Source organism: Bufo gargarizans, chromosome 1, assembly GCF_014858855.1.
Source record: "Bufo gargarizans isolate SCDJY-AF-19 chromosome 1, ASM1485885v1, whole genome shotgun sequence".
Taxonomy (NCBI): Eukaryota; Metazoa; Chordata; class Amphibia; order Anura; family Bufonidae; genus Bufo; species Bufo gargarizans.
Window position 1 is genome coordinate 663,832,036 of NC_058080.1, and position 24,241 is coordinate 663,856,276.

The window sequence follows — 24,241 nt, forward strand, 5'->3', positions numbered from 1 at the left end:
GATGGAGCATGTGATCTGACATCACCACAGGTCCTTCAGCCCACAGCTAAAGAACAGACCGGCATCTACGCGAACAAGAGGAGAAGGGGAGTTAACTTTTTTATTATTTTTAACCCCTCCAGCACTATTATACTAAGCATTCTGTATTCAGAATGCTATTATTTTCCCTTATAACCATGTTATAAGGGAAAATAATACAGTGAATAGACTGTCACCTAGAACCCATGTGTGAAAATCGCACCGCATCCGCACTTGCTTGCGGATGCATGCGATTTTCACGCAACCCCATTCATTTCTATAGGGCCTGCGTTACGTGAAAAACGCACAAAGAGGAGCATGCTGCGATTTTCACGCAACGCACAAGTGATGCGTGAAAATCACTGCTCGTGTGCACAGCCCCATAGAAATGAATGGGTCAGGATTCAGTGCGGGTGCAGTGCGTTCACCGCACGCATCGCACCCGCATGGAAAACTCGCCCGTGTGAAAGGGGCCTTAATGTACGTTGAGTGAGATTAATCAAATCCTCCCTCCTCCACTGTCACTAGCCTAGCAAGACAAGGGACAGAAGAGTAGAGAGCCTACAAACATACTACACACAGGCTTGTAGTCAGCAACTATGGAGATACTTACACATACAAAAAATACAATTTACAAAGTAATACCTCATTGATACCCGCTACGCCTGTTCCGGTGCTTCTTGATGCCAGTGATTGGCTGAGCAGTAACATTTCCATGTTTAGAGGGACCACAAAGTATAAAGACCCAGAAAGCATCGGAACAGGCATGATTGGAGGATTGGGTAGGTGAGTATTACATTTTATTTTTTTAAGCATTCTAAGCAATAAAAAATGACTGGCTGGACAACCCCTTTAAGTCTATTTTTAAAGAAAGTTGATTTTTTATTTTAGTTACATTGGAACCAAAAGCCAAGAACCTTGTTTCTGGGATTATGAGCTGCACATCTGTACATGGATGTCATATGTAGAAGAGGAGTACAGTAGAGCAAATTATGAAGGTAATGGAGACCAATACTCCCACCTGTTTGTCTGCGCCCTTGCTCTCCACTATCTGAATGTCCTCCTTTTGATTAGTCTCATGTGAATCTTCTATCTGGGATTCGGCTGGTGGCTGCACTGACTCTTGCTCTGTAGACTGAGGAACTGCATCGTCTTTGACAACTTCGGTTTCTGGAGGAATAAACAAGATGAGAAGAATGACTACAATGACCCATTACAGCGCAGCTAGATGTAGCGTGTGTGCTGTGGATTTACTACCACGAAATTGAGTGTGGAAAATTCCTGAGGTCCCCAGCAGCAGCAAAGTGGATGAGATTTTAACAAATCTTATTCACGCACAGTTGAACATTTCTGCAGCAAAAGCCAAATAAAGTGACATGTGGCGCGGACGCTAAATCGGCAGCATGTCAATTTATGTTGCAGATTTTCACCATGGATGTTTTCCCTTTGCAGCGGGCATTCCCACAACATTTCCAAGATAATTTCTACAAAATCTGCCCCGTTGTGTGTGGATTTTACTGCTGTGGAACTCCAGAAGATACTTTTTTGGGGTGTGACCATGATGGAGTTGTGCACTCAGGATCTACACATTTATTAGTTTTTTAGTGGCTGCTGATTATAATCACAGAAAATACAAAGACTCCTGTGCAGGATGCAGCAAATAATTATTTCTTGGTAATCTAGAACGAATATGATTTATAAATACAGAGTACCCATTAATAAGCTAGCATAATTTACATAACCAAAAGTATGCGTGCCACTTTGAATTAATAGGGTTTGTCCATTCAGTCACATTTTAAAGCACTTTTGTTGGTATAACCTCAGTGCTATAACTTCAGCGATAAACATTATAATCAGAATGGGTCATACCTTTGAACAACGTACTGCTGTTGGACAACCATCCCAAGTACTAGCCAAAACCTCTGCTGGTTTTGAAAACCATTTTAGTATACCATCTTAATAAGGAGAAGGGGACAATACCCAATTCAGGACTGTCATCATAAATTCTAACAGGTGCTATGTGCCTGCCTTCCCCTACTAAAAGTACCTGCTCCCCACTGTTCTGGCCTTTAGCGCTGGCTCCTGCATCTTCATCTTCAGGTCCAGGTTATGTTTTCTTCCTGTCTGGCATGGGCATGGTCACCTGATCCTCTTCAGTCAACTGCTGGCTCTGTGGTGATGTGTCTCTTTGCGGACACATCAACACTGAAACCAAAGGTTGGCTGAAAAGGATCAGGTGCCATACCTATGCCAGGGAGGAAAAAAAACAAACCCCAGAATGGAAGATAGAGACATAGAATCCAGCACAGAGGACCAGAGAAGATGGGAGCAGGTAAGTATGATCTTTTCAGTAGGAGAAGCAGGATGCCTGTTAGATGTATTCTCAAACAACCCCTTTAAGCAAGAGCAGAAAGCAGCAGCAAAGAGTGCCTTCCATCCATTGTAGCATTACACGGGCAGCCTATTTATTTCAATGCAAACACAGCCATTTTTCACCTTCAGGACGCAGCCTAATTTTGCAAATCTGACATGTGTCACTTTATGTGGTAATAACTTTAAAACGCTTTTACTTATCCAGGCCATTTTGAGATTGTTTTCTCGTCACCTATTTTACGTCATAACCAAAAATACCATATTTACCAAAAATTTAGAAAAATTTGCTAATTTCAATTTTTATACTTTTATAATAGATAGTAATACCTCCAAAATTAGTTATTACTTTACATTCCCCATATGTCTACTTCATGTTTGGATCATTTTGAAAATCATTTCTTTTTTTGGGACGTTAGAAGGCTTAGAATTTTAGTAGCAAATCTTTAACTTTTTTAGAAAATTTCCAAAACCCAACTTTTTCAGGACCAGTTCAGTTATGAAGTCACTTTCTAGAGCTTACATATTGGAAACCACCCATAAATTACCCCATTTTAGAAACTACACCCCTCAAGCTATTCAAAACTGATTTTACAAGCGTTGTTAACCCTTTAGGTGCCCCATGAGAATTAAAGGAAAATAGGAATGAAATTTCAAAATCTAATTTTTTTTTTTAGCAGATTTTATTTCTATTTTTTCTGCAACACATCAAGGGTTAACAACCAAACAAAACTCAAAATCTATTATCCTGAATCTGGAGTTTACAGAAACACCCCATGGATGTATGGGTGCACAGCAGGCTTCAGGGTGGAAGGAGCACCATATGGCTTTTGGAGAGCGGATTTAGCTGGAATGGTAATTGGGAGCTATGTCACATATGAAGACACCCTGAGGTGGCCCTACAGTGGAAACCCCCAAAAAGTGACCCCATTCTGGAAACTACACCCCTCAAAGAATATTTCAAGGAGTGTAGTGAGCACTTTGACCTCAAATGTGTTTCCTAGAATTAGGAAAAACTTGGCAGTGAAAATAAAAAATTGCATTTTTTTCACAAAAACGTTGCTTTACACCCACATTTTTCACTTTCCCAAAGGGTAACAGGACAAAATGCACCCCACATTTTGTTCCCCATTTCCCCCTGAATATGGCAACACTCCATATGTGCTCAAAAAATGATGTATGGGCGCACAGCAGGGCTCTAGAGTCAAACAGTAAAATATGGATTTTGCTGACCTGAATTGGCAGACATTGATTTTAGGTGACATGTCACATTTAAAAGATTCCTGAGGTCCCCATAAATTAAAAACCCCAAGAACTGACCCCATTTTCGAAAGAGCACCCCCGTACAAACATTTTAAGTGGTAGAAAGGGTACTTTTTAGCAAACAGGTGTCTCACAGAAGGCAGAAACACTTGTTAAAGGATTTTTAAAGCACACATTTGTGAAAATGAAAAATTACTAGCAGACCTCAATTTTTCACTTTCACAAGGGATTAAAGGAGAAAATGCACCCCAGTATATGTTTCCCATTTTCTCTCCATTCAGGAAACACCCCATATGTGCTTGTAGCCTGCTGTATGGGCACACAGCAGAGCTCAGAATGGGAGGAACACTGTGTGGCTTTTGAAGGGCAGATTTAGCTAGAATCATTTTCAGGCACCATGTCACATTTGAAGACACCCTGAGGCACCCCAACAGTGAAAACCACAAAAACAAGGTTCTAGGGGTGCCAGAACATAAAAGGAAATTGAAGAAATGCCCCATTTAATAAAATAACACCTTTCAATGTAATCATCTAGGGATATAATGGGAATTTTAGAGGTTTTTTTTATTATTATTATTTTTTTTTTGGGGGGGGGGCTATTATTGGATTGCCAAATGAAAAAAATGCTAAACTGAAATTGTCTTCCCATGGATTAAAGAAGAAATGAATTAGATGAATTTAATGGATATCAGTGGAGGTGTGATAAACTTGAAAGCACTCTCCAATGCAGAGGCCCGGTTTAGAGGGGCAGGTCTGACAGTAGTTCTTTCTTAATCCCTTTAACCGAGCAAACTTGACACCTTTTTTGGGGTCACCTTTTTTTTTTCTGTGGGGGGGGGAAGTACTCCAGGGAAATGCTGCCCATGTATTATTCTTGAGACCCTAGAAGCACTGCTGACTGAAATACTGCCCTCTCCTTCCTGAACGCCAAAAATCCATTTTTTTTATAATTTTCCAAGTAGTTCCCCCATGACCAGCTGTTCTATGGGTGACAAAGACATTATATAGTGACATTTGGGTTAGGTACACAGCTAATTTTTTGTACCACACCTTAGATTTTCTTAAGGCACTGTAGGGCTGTAGTACCTGGTCTGAAAGATCCACTCCACCCATGAACTTGTTGTAATCCTGGATACACACAGGCTTGATGTTCTGCTCTGTGGTTCCTCGGACTAGGACCTGGGTGGACTGATCTGCATGGATGGTAGTCAACACAAGAACATCCCGTTTGTCCTTGTATTTTAGCAGCATCAAATTTTCAGAGCAAACAGCCCTGCTTTCCCGCGACGCACTGTCTGATCTATAAAGGATTTAGGGAGCCCTTTTTGATTTTGTCTAATTGTGCCACATGTGTCTATGCCTCTTGCAGCAAGGCACTTCAGGAGAGGGACACTATTGTAAAAGTTGTCCAAATATAGATAGTATCCGTGGTCCAGCAGGGGGTGGACTAAATCCCATACTATCTTCCCACTTATACCCAGAACCGGGGGACAATCGGGTGGCTAAATTTTTGAATCTTTTCCCTCATAAATACAAAAGCGCTATGTATACCCGGATACACTTTCGCAGGCCTTATAGAATTTCACACCATACCTAGCCCTTTTATTGGGCAGGTACTGGCGGAAATGTAATTTTTTGGGGGTATATACTTGACCAAATTTGGAATTCAATTAGGTCAATCACTGGCCTAAATTTAAAGAGTCTGTCATAACTGGGGTCGCTTGAGGGCGGGCATTCATTATTATTGCTAAAGTGTAGAAATCTTTGAATAGCTTCGAAACGGGTCCAGGGCATGGCAAGAAAGTAAAGAGGGGTGTGATAAAGAATATCTTTGTTCCAATATGAACGTATTGTTGTTGTTTTTATAATTCCCATGCTTAGGAGAAGTCCCAAAAAGTTTGCATTTCAGTCGTGTCAGTAGGGGTCCATTTGTGAGGCCTTGAGAGATAACTGTCTGGATGGGAGGCAATACATTGCTTTGCATATATATTTGTTTGTTCCACCATCAAGTTAATTAGGTCATCAGTGAAGAATAATTTGAAAAAATGAATTTCACTGAAACCTGTGGTATCTACAATGATGCCTGGAGTGGCTCTAAATTCAGGCACCTGGGGCACATAGTTATTTGTGGGGATCCATGAAGAATCACTTGTACGGGGCTGCGACTGCGCAATACCCCTAGGATGCCTATGAGGGGGTTCACCATTAGATGAATCATCTGAGGAAGATGAAACTAAAAATGTCACTTCATCTCCACTGTTGAAGTCAGTGTCCTCAAAAAGCACAGCATATGCCTCTTCAGCAGTGAAAAGCCGTTTAGTCATAGATTTTTTTGGGGTCTTTTTTTTATTATTATTATTTTTTATTATTGAACAGTGAACTAAAATCCTGTATATCCTTTAGGATAAAAACTCCCTGAGTCAGTTGGCAGTAGTTGGCAGGTGTCACAGGTAGCACAGATAACTGGCGAAGCGCCTCAGGAGGCCGAAAATTATATACAGGGTTCTAGTATGGGGCACAGAGTAGTGCCAATATCCTTATTGGGGCAGAAAAGGGGTTAATTAATGTATTATTTTACAAATATAGTAAATCTTTACATTCCCCCACATACATGTACGTGATAATGTAGGAAGGTGATAAAGAGGAGCCGTCACCACTCCTAACATGCCTGTTTTAATAGCTTCATGCATTCCCCATGTAATAACAATTCTGGAACATCTAGTCTTGTGACTCTATGTTGTGCCATTCCTTTATTATTTATGTAACGCCCCAGAGTGGCATTACCACCTTTTGCACCTCTCCACTAGGTCTTATGTTTGATTCAAGGCCGTCATGTGTATTTATTCCAGGTCCTGCACATTATGTAGTTGTATTTCTGATTTTGTGACTGTTAACATGTAATGTGTCTGGTTCACCAGCAGATGGCGGCATGCCTGGCAGAGTTAGTTTGCCTGGAATGGAACCTTTTTTCCATTCTAGCCCTCTCTAGAGAGGGAGGAGTTTAGTTAGCTAGAGGCAGTTGAGTCTACCCCCTGTAAAGAGAAGGGTGTGCAGCAGGCCCTCGTCCCTGCTGGACCTGGCCCTGCCAAAGCCAGCAGAGCACCATCAGCTCTGCTGGAACAAGAGAGAAAATGTCACGGCTGAGGATGGGGGAGAATCCTCAGCCGTGTGATGCCAGGTGGTGTAGTGGCTACTCGGCCATGAGAACAGGATAGGGAGCAGGTCACCTCCTCACGCATCCCTACCCTGACCCTCACTCCTAACCTGCATGGGCCGACCTTTAAGGTAGGAGGACCCATGCGCAGGAACCTCGGAGCCCTGTCTTACCCTCCGCAGATCCCTGAGCTAGGAGCTGGGTAAGACGACCTACTCCTCCTTGGCACGGAGGAGCAGGAGTCTCAATGGCCAAGCTGTTGGGAAAAGGGGGACATGAACAGCCTCACGGGAATGGCAGGCGAACACCAAGTTCCACCAACCTGCCATAGCCTTGCTGACTGGATCCCTGAGCAGACAGGAATCCAGAACCGTGAGCTGCACCAAAACATAAGAAGGTCCCAACAGAACAACATACAACATCACACACATAAAGACATCAACATAACGACAATTCTTTATGACCATAGAGGTGGCTCTCACTGGCAGGTCATATGCACAGGAGGCTGCTCCAGCCATGGATGACTGAAGCAACCTACTGAGCCATGCCAAACACTCAGGCTATATAGGCCAAGAAGCCACACCCCACAGTCGGACACACCCAGTGACATCACACACAGACTGGGAAGGGAGTTAACCCTTCCAGCACCACAGGAAAGGGAAACACACCTTAAAGGGAAAGTGTCCAAACTAATCACACTGTGGCTGTTACTGCAGGCAACGACATGGGTGGCAGCCATCCTGGGAGACAGCCCGAAGGCCGGGACACTGCCACCACATGTACAACATACCAAACGTTGCCACGGGCAGCCACAGTGAAAGGAAAGTGTCAAAGTGCACACCAGACATACAAACGTGCATCCACACACGCACACAACTCCAAGGGAACCGCACACATAGCTGTTGTCTGCGGCAACCGCACTTGAGACAAACAACATCATGCCTCTAGCTGCGGTTGAAACAACTACCCAAACTGCGGGCAACTGTATGCGGCTCCCAAGGAGTCACGACCATAACCGTGGCAGTGACAGAAAAGCCAAGAGCCTCAGAAGCCAGAAGGAAAGATTCTGTCAAGATCAGTGTGGGGGGAAAACTCCACACTGAACACAGGAGGGAAGGGGAACAGTAACTGGGCCTGGAAACTAGGGAAGGATTGTTTATGGCAAACTCTGCCAAAGACAAAAAGGAAGACCACTCCTCCTGGTTCTCAAATACAAAACATCTCAAGTAAGTCTCCAGACTCTGATTAGTGCACTCCGTCTGTCCATTCGACTGAGGATGCAAAGCCGAAGAAAAGGACAGTTGAATTCCCAGACGAGTACAGAACGCCTTCCAGAACCTGGAAACAAACTGAGTGCTGCGATCCAAGACCACGTCAGAGGGAATGCCATGAAGTTTCACAATGTTGTCAACAAATACCTGTGCAAGGGTTTTAGCATTAGGTAGGCCTGGTAATGCAATAAAATGTACCATTTTACTAAAGCAATCTACTACCACCAGAATAACTGTCTTTCCTGAAGAATTAGGTAGATCAATGATAAATGGATACATGAGTCCATGGTCTAGACGGAATGGATAATGGAAGTAAAGATCCAGAAGGTAGAGTATGTGTCACCTTGGCACGTGCACAGGTAGTACAGGCTGACACATAGTCCTTCACACACTTACGCCACCAGAATCTATGAGATATGAGGTTGGCAGTGGACCTACTCCCAGGATGTCCTGTAAGAACAGTACAATGATGTTCCTCCAACACCTTGTGAAGCAATTCCGGTGGCACAAATAGTTTCCCAGAGGGACACGAGTCCGGTGCGTCTCCCAGAGCCTCTAACACCTTCACCTCAAAGTCAGGGTAAAGAGCGGATATCACCACCCCTTTAGACAGGTAAACTACGTGACAAGGCGTCCCGCCTTGACATTCTTAATCCCAGGACGATAGATGACAGTAAAATTGAATCTGGTAAATAACAGGGCCTATCTGGCTTGTCTTGGGTTCAGTCGTTTCGCCAATTCCAGATAAGCCAGATTTTTGTGATCAGTGAATACCTTGATCGGATAAATCGCCCCTTCCAACCAATGACGCTATTCCTAAAAAGCCAATTTATTGGCCAGCAACTCTCTGTTATCCACATTATAATTTTTCTCAGCGGGGGATAGTTTTTTTTCAAGAAAAATGCACATGGTCGCCATTTACCAGGTGATGGGCCCTGTGACAAAACTGCTCCTACCCCCACCTCGGATGCGTCCACTTCTACAATAAACGGTTGTGACACATCTGGCTGCACCAATATGGGAGCAGAAGAGAAGCATTCCTTAATCGCAGAAAAGGCTTGCAACACCGAATCAGAGCATACAGAGACATCCGTCCCTTTCTTAGTCATGTCCGTTAAGGGTTTTACTATTGTCGAATAATTCTTAATACATTTTCGGTAATAGTTGGTGAATCCTAAAAACCGCATAAGAGCCTTCAGATTTTCGGGTCAATCCCAGTCCAATACAGCACGGACTTTCTCAGGATCCATTCGAAAACCTGAATATGACAGCAGGTAGCCCAAGAAATACACCTCGTGTACCACAAAAACACACTTCTCTAATTTTGTGAACAATTTATTATCCCTTAGGATCTGTAACACCTGTCTGACATGATTCTTATGCGTTTCCATGTCAGGAGAATATATAAGAATGTCATCCAAATACACGTTCACAAACCTCCCCACCAGGTGATGAAAGATGTAATTCACAAAATGTTGGAAGACTGCCGGGGCATTGGTTAACCCGAAAGGCATGACCAGGTTCTCAAAGGTCCCCTCAGGAGTATTCAAGGCCGTCTTCCATTCATCCCCTTCCTTGATCCTAACCAGATTATATGCCTCCCTTAAATCCAACTTGGAGAACACCTTGGCACCAATAATCTGGTTAAACAAATCGGGAATCAAAGGAAGAGGGTAAGGATCACGGATAGTAATCTGATTGAGTTCACGAAAATCCAGACATGGCCGAAGACCTCCATCCTTTTTTTTTTTTTTTTACAAAAAAGATCCCTGCAGCCACTGGAGACTTGGAAGGTCTTATGTGCCCTTTCTTCAAAATCTCAGCAATATATTCTCTCATGGTCTGCCTTTCAGGTTCAGAAAGATTATACAACCTTGATTTAGGCATTTTAGCCCTGGGAATAAGATTGACAGGGCAATCATATTCCCGATGGGAAGGTAAATCCTGACATCCATGCTCTGAAAACACATCGGCAAACTGATATAAAAGCGGGTACAGCCTTAATAGTAACCACAGAAAAGGATGCTTTGAGACAATTATCAATATAATAGTCCCCCCAATCCAGAATCTGCTTAGCTTGCCAATCGATAGTTAGATTATGCTTAGTAAGCCACAGTAAACCCAGAACCATAGGTGCAGGGAGACCTTCCAAGACAAAACACAAGATAACTGCTTGATGAAAGTCACCCACTCAATCTGATATTATGCAAAACTTGCGACAAGCACCTCTGAGTAAGAGGGGCAAAATTAATAGCAAATAGAGGAATGTCTTTTTTTAATGTACTTGGTGATAACCCGTGCATGCGGACAAACTGAGCATCAATCAGGTTCACCCTGGCCCCGCTGTCGATAAATACTTAAATTCCCACAGTTTTTTACTCTAGCGCCACCTCTGCAATCAGGAGAAATCGGGTACTACCAGCAAAGGACAAATGCACATTCTCTGACTCTCCACTCACACCTCCGATAGTCAGATGGGATTTAGATGTCTCTTTTTGTTTCTCTTTTTGCCACTGAATGCTTGGACATATATTGACAAAATGTCCCCTTTGACCACAGAAAACTCCACACTGAACACAGCAGGGAAGGGGAACAGTAACTGGGCCTGGAAACTAAGGAAAGGAACAGGTCATCTCCTAAACAACCCTAATCCAGGCCCTAACTACCCATCAATATGAATAGACCTTGAAGGTAGGAATATTCATAAGCTGGATACCTAGGCCCTTATATCCCTATAATGCCCTGGAATGAGGTTAGGACCTGAGACAACCCATTCCTCCCCAATGGACGAATGGCAGTCTCTGTCTCAGGCCCAGATACAAACAACAGGGAATATAACAAACACAATACAATAAAAAAATGATAAGACTTAGCTGAAAGTAGAAAGCTGGCAACTTCAGAAGCACCACAGAGTACAACTGACCAGCTAGTTAGAAGACCGGAATAAAATCTATAAACCGCACCTCCAAGAGTGAGAAGTGACTACTTATGGGAAAGGTAAATTGCCAACAAGCAAACAACACCTTAAGCAAGGGGTGTGACATTCACCAAAACACAGACAAAATAAGATTCACAGGGAACTTGTCAATTAAACCCACGAGTTGCCAGTCTCTACGATCTCCTGGTACCTGCCACGGGAACGTATGTGACAGATTCCCTGGATAAAGATAAAGATACAGATTGAATCAGACTACAGAAAGCTAAGTTCAGCAGAAAGGAAACGTTTCTATTTAATCCTGATAGCACAGCAGAGCCAAAGAGTGACAGATGTAGCAGCGCTGAGTGTGTTTGCCTACCAGAATTTATGCTAAAACCTACTGGTAACCAAGACAAGGTTGGAAGATTGTTTCCTGATGAAAGTTTATTCAAGTAAAGCTGTTATCAACTTCAATACAAGTCTGGACTCAATTAATTTCTTCATCCCCTTCATCATCTATCTCTTGCACTGCTTCAGACGACTACGCCTGGGGTTCCAGGATATCCAGGTAGGAGCACCGTGACACGTGCACAGCCACATCTAAAGGGACATTATAGGCTACCCTTACACCACTCTGGCATTCCCACACTGGGTACCACCATCACCATTTACTTAGGGGGACGTCGTCCTTCGTTGCTGTAATGCAACTGGTGTCACGACACAAACTTTCACTTTAAGGGACCCCTGGTAGTCTAACCACCACCAACCCCATCTGTTGCATTTGTACTAGAAGTTAGCAGTCTGCAGTAAGGGTACAGAGGGGTGGTAACCAGTTGGGGGTGTGTACCTGTCCAGTCTGAAAATGGCAGCACTGATTGGATAGAGTGAGTCTGGGCAGGTACACCATCCCCCCCCCCCCAACTTGTTTCCTCCCCTCTGTACCCTCACTGCAGACTGCTAGCAATTCATTTATAACCTCTAGTAGAAATAATAAAGGAATGGCACAACATACAGACAAGAATAAATGTTCCAGAATTGTTATTACATGGGGCATGCATGAGACTATTAAAACAGGCATGTCAGGAGTGGCGACAGGTCCTCTTTAAAGGGGTATTCACGTTGTAGCAAGTTATCCACTATCAACAGGATAAGGGATAACTATTAGATTGGTGGAGCTCCTACTGATAGGAAACCCAATCATGAGAATAGGGACCTCCTACCCCGCAGGGCTCCCCCCCTTCCAAATGGACATAGGAGCAGAGCAAGTATGCACTCTGTTGCTCCATTCACTTCTATAGGAGCTCCAGAGATAGGCAAGTACAGTGCTCGGCTATTTCCAGAACTCCCATTAAGATGAATGGAGTAGCACTGCGCATGTTCATGTTCATTTTGGGGGGCCCCATGAAGTATGCGGTCCCCATTTTAATAATTGTGGGAATACCTGCAGTAGGACTGTCTGAAGCAGACATCACCTTTAGGGCTCATTCACACGAACATGTGCTGCCCATTGCCGTATTGCGGCTAGCATTTGCGGATCCACAATACACGGGCACCGTTCCATGTGCATTCCGCATCATGGATGCAGACCTATTCACTTCAATGAGTCCGAAAATCCGGAGATTCTGAAGGGAAGCATGGAACGGAACACTACGGACTGCTTCCTGGGGTTCCATTCCGTGCCTCCGCAGCACAAAAAGATAGAACATGCTCTATCTTTTTGCGGAACGGACGGTCCACAGCACAGGCACGGGCTTCACACGGTCGTGTGAACAAGCCCTCAAAAAGGTTTTTGCTCTGCCAGGAGACCAAACAGGATTTAGTAACACCAATGTTAATCTCAAGAAATTCTTGGTGACAGAGTCTCTTTAGTGTACAAAGAAAAAGTCTGAAATCACTGATATAAACAACTATTCTGCTGAACTATATATGTATTTTACCCAATAATCTCTGTGATTCTCTCTTTATAATAGTGGAGATAAGTGTTCTCTGGAACCAATGACCAACTCCTTCAACTTCCCAAAGCAGCTCCTGGTCTCCAGGGTACTTGACTAAATACTGTTTGCAGGCTAAAATACAAAGACAATAAAGGAGATAATATACATATGATGGAAAATGAAACAAAGATGCGATAGATATAGTTATCATAAATTATAAACGCTGGTCAATAAATTCACAGGCAATGATTAAAGAAATACTCCTGACTAAACTGTTATGTCTAGTGCAGGGAATGAGGGGGCGGTGAATGACACAGAGATCCACAGGACACCAAAGACAGAATCTCTGTGTCATGCTCCGCCCCCTCAGAGTCTGCTCTACTGGACATAACACAATGCTGGATTGTTCCTTTCAAGAAAAAAATAAATAAATAATATACTGTATATGACCTCCTTTCCAGGAATACATACTGTACAATTCTAATAGGGGATGTGAGACCCCTGTTCTTGTGATTAGCGGGGGTCCCAATGGTTGGATCGCCACCGATCATGAGAACCAGGGTCTTGCATCCACCATTTGAATGGAGCACACATACTGCTGCTCAATTCAATCTATAGAACTGACGTAAGGGTCCATTCACACGTCCGCAATTTCGTTCCGCATTTTGCGGAACGGAATTGCAGACCCATTCATTTCTATGGGGCAGCACGATGTGCTGCCCAGATCCAGAATTGCAGATCCGCACTTCCGGGTCCGCAATTCCGATCCCGAAAAAAATAGAAAATGTCCTATTCTTGTCCGCAATTGCGGACAAGAATAGGCATTTTCTATTAAGTACCGGCGATGTGCGGTCCGCAAAATGCGGAACGCACATTGCCGATGTCTGTGATTTGCAGATCCGTGGATCCGCAAAACACACACGGACGTGTGAATGGACCCTAACTGTGAGGGGTCTCGCTGCTGAGGCCCCCTCCTATCGACAAATAGGTAATAAGTTGTTATTCTGGCTTGGAAACCACACTTGGAAACATTACCAGTTTGTATTAAATTCTGCTAACAGAACATAGCAATTATATCAATGTCACAGGACACTAAACAGACACCAATTACAACTGCGTTCACAGAATATAGGCATGTCTAAATTATGCTAGCAGGGCCATGGGAAATAGTCCACAGCTGTTCTGCACTACAACCTGCATCACTCCCGCTACAAACTATTGGCATATCAAAATAGTATATGGGGCCAAGTAATTATTGCATTTTACTCATTTTGGGCTTTTTTTTCAATTGTTACTTATTAAAAAAAATATTCTTTAGCTTTGTTAAGTTCTGCCTAGCTGTGAGAATCACACTTTCACTTTTACTTTGTGCTGGTCACCTAATAATCCTTATCTCTAAATTACTAAAAGGTCATATAAACACTTATTTAACCACATTCTTATCAGTAAGATAATAATTGAGCTATAATAAGCATTTATAAGGTCAGAGACCAGAAGCCACCAGCAGAGCTGCCTGACAGGAAACATACAGAGCCTGCTACTAGAGAATCTCAAGGCTGTACAGAGAAAGGGGCTCAACATTTTTTATAAAGACCAATTGAATAAAATGATTTTTAGCTAAAAATGAGTAATACAAATTTCCCCCAAAGGTGTCCATAGCCTTTAAATGTTTGATGGCTCAGCAAAGGTTTGTACGGTATAAGCATACAGCAATATATTTACATAATTACGATATTATTGCACAACTGTATGATCATTTTCTTCTACATAAAATCTCTCCTACAAGCAAACATAATATCTGACCAGCAAAAGATACAGAGTGAATTCTGGAGATCATTTTCCTTACATTTAACTGAAGTGAGGTTAATATAGATTTTAGTCTAGTTGTAACCTTCAGGCTGCTTACAGACAGATGATTGGAAACTTGTCCGTATTCTGGATGATGAACACAAGTTCACCAGTTTTAAAATGGACTGAAATGGATTTGATTTGGCTGCTTCGCCGTATTTTATTTAAAAAAAAATTGCTTTGTGATGAAATACTTTGTCACAAAGCCCATTTCTTTGTAAGCAGTGGGTGCATGAAAAGGGAGCTGCGATTACGCCGCTCCCCGTCATTGTACCCCTCAGATGGCGTGCTCATAGCTGATCGCGGCATCTGATATAAATAAAAGTGTAAAATGAAACAAAAAAATAAATTTTACTTACCTCAGGTCGGCCGCCGCCATCTTGCTTGAAGATCTGGCACGAAACGTTATAACGCTGGCAGGCATGGTGATGTCATACGTCACCAAGCGTGGAATTTTGTACGAGATCTTTAAGCAAGATGGAGGCCACCGTGAGCAAATTGATGAGGTAAGTATGATATTTTTTGTTTTTTACATGATTTCAGGCAAAAATGTGGCTTTGCTGAGAATCAAATTTATATGATAATGTCTGCAAAGTGCTGCAGAATATGTTAGCGCTATATAAGCAAGAGAAATAAAGTCGAAAAAACGGACAGCGATAGAACATGCTGCAGCTTTCTTAGCAGGGACCAATGTTCCATGCAGAAAATTGTTCAGATGAAGATACTAATTCAATTGAGTTAGTCCGTGTTCAGTCCAGGTGCTGTCTGTTCTAACTTGGACAGCATCCATATAACCCGACAAAAATATTGTCCGTCTAAAAACGGTCCTGATCCACGACTGCTCAATGCTTACTTGCTTTTTATTTCCATTAGTGTAGGCTAAGTGGATGAATCCTTAGGACAGAGCTGTAATCAGTGACAGAAGCTTAGCGGCATTGTCTAACGGCAGTTCTAAATCCATCTTTCACTGTACTCCAGCTTTACACTGCATTGCCGCTTGTTCAGACCACCTGCTATGTATAAGCACAAGCCCACAACAAGCTCACCAGTAAGTCCACTGCTGATCTCCAGTATGATTATACACATATTACAAGCAATTAAAGCGCCAGTGAGATAAAGGAGATTATCAGATAAGTGTCGCACACAGACTGAACCTCCAGGAGTCAGGAGCCCTGCTGGAGCAGAACAATGTAAAGTGCACAAACTAGTAGTCACATCTGCCAGTCCATAATGCAGCACGTATACTAATGGCCGGAGTGCAATAATGACTAGTTTGAAATACACAGATAGAATAATGCTAAAACTATTCTGGAGATTATTGTAGAAAAATCTGTGCTGTATGCATTAATTTTTCATCACTTTAAAACTGCAGGCAGATATATAATCTTGTACAGTCATAAGCTGGTATAACAAAGTGTTAATGTACTCTTCCCCAGTGCAGCAACTCAGAGGGAAGGAGTGGTAGCTATGATGGCAGTGGCAGTCCTCACCCTGGAGCTCCCTGGGCCTCGCACAGTGAATTGAGGGCACACACTTTATTCCCTAGGGGCGCTGCTTGACTCTCTAGAGGTCCTGCCTGATGATAGTTTGGGTGCCCTTGATATTAGGGGGTTGGCAGGGTGCAAGGCAGGAATACGGATGCAGGGCCAGCGGATGGAGTAAATAACTAGGCCCGTTGGATGCAATAAGTAAAACCTTTCTTTACCAAATTCATGATGGGAATACTAGTTCAGATAGCAGCAAAAGGCACAGTTCAAAAGTATATCACAGTATAGTCTCCTCCCAATAGCTGTGTATAGGAAGCGACAACGATGATACTAGTAGTGCTCCCTTACTCTACTTCTAAGGACACTTTGTAGTCTCTCCAAATTGACCACAGGAGTGCTATCCCGTTCCTGTTAACTCTTTATGCAATTTCCAGGCTGAGGGGTGCAGAAATTCTGCACCAGAACTTAGAGCTGGATGGCTAGTCCATCTCAACATGTGGTCGGCGCTAGATGCAATATACCCTTTCCACAGCAGCAAAGTCTTTTGCCATTAACAAGCAAATATCTTACGGACATTATCTTGCATGGCCTTGATGGCAAAGTTTCTTCTTTGGTAGCTGTAGTCTCAGAGTGAAAGGTTCTCTAGACTTGGGCCTAGTCTGCAGGGGTTCGCACACACATCCTTCCTGTAGCTCAGCTCAACTAATGGGCCATTTACACGGGCCAACAATTGAAACTATCATCGATCACCAGCGTTACTAGTAACGCTCATTAGCAATGATCTTACGGTATAAATGCAGCACAAAAGATCATCGTTTCCCAGTGGATGGCGGTGCTGTGTAAACACGATCTGCCGCCGGGAAACAATGAGACAGTATGGGGAAGAGTGATGGCATTAGCGATCGCTCCTCCCCATACTCTGGAGAAGATCGGTGCATGTAAATGGACTAGTCTCCTCCACTACCTACCGAGCAGCAGATTTTCAGGAAGGAAGCATTGAATTTGACACTGTTAACAATATATTGACCACTCATTGCCATTAGGTATAAACAGTGCATAAATAAACAAGTAGTTCAACAAGATTAAATTAACCCTTTTAGCAGTAACTAACCCTATGCAGTAGTCCTCTTGGGCACTGCAGTCGCTAGGCCTTGGTACAGGGGCACATACCCTGGGTATTTTGAGTATTCCAGGATGGAAATTGCCATTTTGAATTGTATACAACTGAATACTAGCAGGGAATCAGCTGATGTGCAGATATCAGAATTGCACGACAGACAAATAGAAACCAGCCCAGCAGGTAAGCACTGTAGATGTGATGGAGAGCACTGCAGCTGTCATGGGAATCAATGTGTCTATCATAAACAAATGGCGGTTAGCATGACGAGCATGGTGGCTGGCAATTCCACTGACCTTCACAGAAAAACACCATCATGAAGCTCTATTTCAAGCCCAGATTTACCAGCAACTAGGGCAGTGATTCCCAAACTTATTAAAACAGGGGAATCCTTGCCTGAAAAAATTCTGCACTTTAGGGGTCACCGTAAAGCTATTCCTGCCTCACAGAAGCTTGGTGTAGGGGCAGCGGAAAGTTCTATAAGCGTGCCTTCACACCAGGCAGATTTAGTTGCAATAAATTTCTGGAACTGAAAATCCAGTTTCATTCATCTGAACGAGGCTTGCAGAAATCCATGAGTTTCCTGCCAAAACATCCGCATTTAAATGGATGGAACTGAATTCCAGTTGCAGAAATTTTCTGCAACACAATCTGCTCCCTAGTTCTTGTCCAACACTAGAATTTGGCTAAGGAATTTGTACTGTTTTGCAAAGCATCTTTGACCAGGCTGAAATCAGTTTGCCTTCCTACTGTAAGAGTGACAGGACTTGCCATGGGGAACCCCTTGTTGGGAAACGCTGATCTAGTGGGATCATTTTACAGGGTCTACATCCCAAGGGATATAGGTCAGGTAGACCTGGCTTGTGCATACTCTTAATTTCTCTGTCAACCCTTGGATTAGCATCAATGAAAAGATGTCAAGGTTCATAAATTGCAAGATGACCAAGAAATGCAAAATCAAAAAAATGAAGCGCTAAACACAGACGACGTGGGATGTATGTAAAGTAGCGGCAGGTTACCTGTATACATTAACGATGACAGAGGATACCTCAGTCCAAGTGAGTCTTCTGTGAAACAGTCAACAAAATCTTCAAGCATTTGTAAAGCGAAATCTTTACCACGATATCGCTTTCTCACAAACATCGTGTCCAGAACTGGGAGCGTGTAGTTTTGTGTTAGATATGCTGTGCACATACTTCCTGGTAAATGAATATAAAACAATTTAAAGGGAGTTCGTACAAGACTCTTCTGATTGTAAATTGCTGCTGGCGCTATATCAATAAAGATTATTATTATTCTACAAAAAAATTCCACAAACACATTAAACTTCATTTGTAAAAAAATATAAATAAATCGGCAGGTGTAATACATTCTTTACTATGCCCTCAATATGCAAAGACACGCTTGGCTAACCACTTAAAAGGGTTGTTCAGCTCTGGGGGCCTTTCTGCCAAACCACTTACTTCACCGGACCTGCGGAGGGAATCATATTTACCTGCTTCCCGCTGTTGGGTTCCCACTCCTTTGGTCCCCACTGCCATTGACAGACTACATTCCCCTCTTGTAAGCTTTTAGTTGAGCCACATGTGCCGCTGCAGCCGATGACTGGCTGCAGCAGTGACTTATCCCCTATTCCCCATCAGGATTATGATGAATAGACAAACAAAAGGCATAATATAATTATTCCACCTGAAAAAAATACTGACCCGAAGGCTTCACAGAATAGAATCCAATGGCTTCCCCCTTCCTCCACAAAATCTTGGCATAGTCTGAGCTGTTGTGACACAGGAAGGGAACCTCATTCCGCTCCATTTCTTTCTTTCGATATATAATTCGGTTTAGCACGTATAGAACAATTCTTTCTCCAAGAGACCTGGCCTGCAAACAAGATCCATCAAATATGAACTTCAAGCTTTCCCTTTTCACGGTGCTGCATGAGTATTTGTGTAATTTGCATAACTGAGAGGGGTAACATGTAGTGTTGAGCACGAATATTCGAATTTTAATCGCGAATATCGCCACTTCGAGAATTCGCAAATATTTATAATATAGTGCTAGATATTCGTATTCGCGTATCGCAAATATATTACATTGCCGATTTTTCGCAATCAAGTAAACAATTACTGGAGATCACGAATTCTTGAATTTATGGCGAATATTTGGCCAAAAATGTGCAAAATATTGCGAATTCGAATATTGCCTATGCCACTCATCAGTAGTAACATGAAGCAAATTGGCCCGTAACTATAATGCGTCATACTGGTATCCTCTCATGGTGTAGAAAGAGTTTTTGGGCCCCTTCACGTTGCATGACCTGGATTCGAAAGCAAGTTCTGCCCCCCTCATAGCTACACCCCTGCATTAACCTCTGTAACGGTGTCTGTAAATATCTTATTACTAATGTTATTCCTTCATCCAACTTTTGGTGATAAAAGTTTATCAAAGTCATATCTACTTTTTCATCCCAACGAATAGGAGATACATGGGAGATTATAATGAGCAAGAACATATTTCTCTGAAAATAAAGCCCTATTAAAAGTCAATAAATCAGCCACTTCGGAATCATGCACAATGGCCATGTCTGTATTTCGGTCTGGAAACAACGGATCCACAAATACCTTCTGTGTGTATTGCACATTTTTCTTGCTGCCGTCAATAGAAAGGGCTATTCTTGTCCACAATACAGACCAGAATAGGACATGTTCTAAAATCTGTGGAACAGCCACATCACTATCTATCAGAACATTTGGAGCAATGAATGTGGCGATCTCTGGATCCATGTGAAGTACCGGGCAGGTTCTAGCTTTGTTAGAAAGAGGTTGTCATGTACTATGTGATGTCTTATTTTCATTTTTTTACATTATTCATGGGATAACCCATTTATGGAGGCTGTAGGATTTGATCAACACCTGTTTGTTAGGGTACTTTCACACTTGCGGCAGAGTGATCCGGCAAGCAGTTCCGTCGCTGGAACTGCCTGCTGGATCAGGCAATCTGCATGCAAACGGAAAGCATTTGTAGACGGACCCGGATGCGGATCCGTCTTACAAATGCATTGCAAGAACGGATCCGTCTCTCCCTTTGTCATCCGGAGAAACAGATCCGTTATATATTTTTTTCACATTTTACGGATCCGGCATTGCGGTATTTTGAATGCCGGATTCAGCACTAATACATTCCTATGGGAAAAAATGCCGGTAAGTGTTCAGTTATTTTGGCCGCATGCTGCGGTATTATCTCCGTCCTGAACAGTCAAAAAGACTGAACTGATGACATCCTGATGCATCCTGAACGGATTGCTCTACATTCAGAATGATCAGTTCTTATCAGGTATAGAGCCCCTAGGACGGAACTCAACGCCGGAAAATAAAAACGCTAGTGTGAAAGTACCCTTAGAAGGGCTCCCCAGTAAACCATTGATACCGTTGTCTGGCTGCTCATACACCCATCGATCAGCTGTAAAGTGTTGGTGTTCCCAGTATAGGAGATTAAGCAGTTCAAAGTTCTCATCAAAACTGACAGGCTGTTATCCAACTAATTACTGGTTATGACCAGTGATGGCTGTTTCGCAGTGTCCGCCCGCGAACACATGTGAGCTGCCATCTTAAATCACAAGTCCGGCAAGGCATAGGTAAGTCCTTACCTGTGCCTGCACCGCGAGCCGGTCTGAAACAAATGCGGTCACCGGGAGCAGGCAGTTCCGAGAACAGCCACCGGGGGCCTTCATCGGGCTGTTCTCGGAACTGCCTGCTCCTGGTGACCGCATTTGTTTCACACCGGCTCGCGGCACAGGTAAGGACTTGTGATTTACGATGGCAGCTTGCATGTGTTCGCGGGTGAACAATGCGAACTGGCCATCACTGGTTATGACTTCCTGCAATACTGGCATGGACTTGCTCTTTTTAGCCATTTTCCACTTTAGCCAAAAGATAAGGGTTCTGAATGAATGACTCCCTCTGAAAACTCTGAATTATGTAATAGGATATTTGAAGATACAGGTGAAACTCAAAAAAGTTGAATATCGTGCAAAAGTTCATTTATTTTTAGTAATGCAAGTTAAAAGGTGAAACTAATATATGAGATAAACTCATCACATGCAAAGCGAGATACTTCAAGCCTTTATTTGTTATAATTTGGATGATTGTGGCTTATAGCTTATGAAAACTCCAAATTCACAATCTCAGAAAATTAGAATATGGTAAAAAGTTTCAATATTCTAGGCTCGGTGTCACACTCTAGTCAGCTAATTAATCCATAACACCTGCAAAGAGTTCCTGAGCCTTTAAATTGTCTCTCAGTCTGGTTCAATAGGAATCACAATCATGGGAAAGACTGCTGACCTGACAGTTGTGCAGAAAACCATCATTGACACCCTCCATAAGGAGGGAAAGCCTCAAAAGGTAATTACAAAAGAAGTTGGATGTTCCCAAAGTGCTGTATCAAAGCACGTTAATAGAAAGTTATGTGGAAGGGACAAGTGTGGAAGAAAAAGGTGCCCAAGCAGCAGGGATTTTTCTATTTAACATCCTTTTTTTTATTGATTTCATGTAATATTCTAATTTTCTGAATTTGGGGTTTCATAAGCTGTAAGCCATAATCATCCAAATTATAACTAATAAAGGCTTGAAATATCCCGCTTTGCATGTAATGAGTCCATCTCATATGTTAGTTTCACCTTTTAAGTTGCATTACTGAAATAAATGAACTTTTGCACGATATACATTTTTTTCGAGTTTCACCTGTATGTCTGATAAACCATACAATCCCTTTAAAGGGAGTCTGTCACCACATTTTAGCATGTTAGACCGTTAAAATAGGGTTATGTGATCCAGCCAGAACATAAAAACGGTACCTTTGTGGTAGAAAACGGACTTTTCAATTTGCAGAAAACGAACTTTTAAGATTATCTTCTGAGCCCTCTCAAGTGCCCAGGGCGGTCTCTCAATCCTCGGAGCCCAGGCAGGCACCTCCTAAACGGCTGATAACTCCGCCCTCCGTGCGCCTCTGCCCGCCCGTTTACTCCCCTCCCCTGTCCCTTTCCACTGCGGCTGTGCGTTACAAATCGTAGTGGGCGCATGCGCAATGCGATGCCCGCTCCTGGCAGGGCATCGCAATACCTATTGCGCATGCGCCGGCTAATCCTGCAGATTTCGCGCCGTTTAGCCGGCGCATGCGCAATAGGTATTGCGATGCCCTGCCAGGAGCGGGCATCGCATTGCGCATGCGCCCACTACGATTTGTAACGCACAGCCGCAGTGGAAAGGGACAGGGGAGGGGAGTAAACGGGCGGGCAGAGGCGCACGGAGGGCGGAGTTATCAGCCGTTTAGGAGGTGCCTGCCTGGGCTCCGAGGATTGAGAGACCGCCCTGGGCACTTGAGAGGGCTCAGAAGATAATCTTAAAAGTTCGTTTTCTGCAAATTGAAAAGTCCGTTTTCTACCACAAAGGTACCGTTTTTATGTTCTGGCTGGATCACATAACCCTATTTTAACGGTCTAACATGCTAAAATGTGGTGACAGACTCCCTTTAAGGAGAAATATAACAGTAGATTATCACCCAGTTCTTACCTGCTGAAGGCCCTCTCGAGAGGAGTTTGATGTCCTAACAACGTCATCAATTGTCCACCACTGGTGACCAAGATACAGTGCCACAGCTGTAGAGGAGTAACAACATATATCCTACTGTATTAGGGCTGTTGCGATACCAAAATTTTGATTCGATCTCGATACCATAAAAAAGTATTGCGATACTCAATACCAGTGTCGGACTGGGGTACCTAGGGCCCACCAGTAAAATCTATTTTAAGGGCCCACCATATGGATAAAAATAGCACTAAGGGCAACTTCCTACCATCATGGTGTATCTCTGGGCTGAGCAGATTCTTTTAAGGGTAAGCATAGGGGGACAGGCATTAGTCTCTCTGACGTGTTGTTCCATCTGTGCTACCCGGCCTACTTAGCTGCTAACCGTCCTGTTTCGACAGCTTTCCGATTTTTTCGCTGTACTACGGCTATATTGGTCCTGTAGGACCCGTCTTACCTGATGTATTTTATCATATACTGATTAAAAGTTAATTTTTAGGAAGTTGCCCTCAGTGATATTTGTATTGTTATAGCAACTGTCTGTGAGATATTATTTTCGGTGATTTTGTCCACCATACGGATACATTCAAATATAATCTAACAAGTTTTTCATATGAACATAGGCTGGTTGAGGGGCTGTACACTGAATATATGTATGTAGTGCAGCAAGTCTAATGTGTTATGTGCCTCTTGTGCAGTGGGAGACTAGGGGACCACTTTGCTCAGGGGGCCACCTGGGGATTCCCCTGTACCCCTGTGGGCCAGTCCGAGCCTGCTCGATACCATTTCATACCACGCAAAAAAATAAAACACCAAAAAAGCCACATGCATTCCACATTTTAAAAAATGGCGAATCACACAGTTTTTATTTTAATATTTTTCTGTTCCTGTGTTCACCGCATAGGAGATATTTTTTATATTTTAATAGTTTGGACTTTTCGGACATGGCGATATGTAATATGTTTAATTATTTATTGTTTATATATTTTATATGTAAAATTGGGAAAGGGGGTGATTTATACTTAATAACTTAGCCCCCTTAGTGGCTAGAACCTGGGATCTTTTAATCCCTTGTCCTATTCACCCTAATAGAGCTCTATAAGGGTGACTAGGACTTCACACTCTCCCTGCTGTCCTGTGCATAGTACACACAGCAGCAGGGCGCAGACTATGGCAGCCAGGGCTTCAGTAGCGTCCTGGCTGCCATGGTAACCGATCGGAGCCCCAGGATTACACTGCTGGGGCTCCGATCAGAAGCGGCCACTGCCACCAATGTTTTT

At 43.1% G+C, this 24,241-nt stretch overlaps 1 protein-coding gene across 3 annotated transcripts in view; it reads right to left on the minus strand.

Moving 5' to 3' along the window:
- Positions 1–24,241, minus strand: part of FAM169A (family with sequence similarity 169 member A) — a 95,655-nt gene that overhangs the window by 35,287 nt on the left and 36,127 nt on the right. For all 3 annotated transcript variants that reach the window (XM_044291849.1, XM_044291833.1, XM_044291842.1), the window contains exons 4-8: positions 22,947–23,032; positions 19,086–19,257; positions 18,399–18,578; positions 12,931–13,059; positions 1,040–1,188 (exon numbers count right to left, since the gene is read on the minus strand). In XM_044291849.1, the coding sequence (XP_044147784.1) occupies positions 1,040–1,188; positions 12,931–13,059; positions 18,399–18,578; positions 19,086–19,257; positions 22,947–23,032 (716 nt within the window). The remainder of the gene's footprint in view (positions 1–1,039; positions 1,189–12,930; positions 13,060–18,398; positions 18,579–19,085; positions 19,258–22,946; positions 23,033–24,241) is intronic.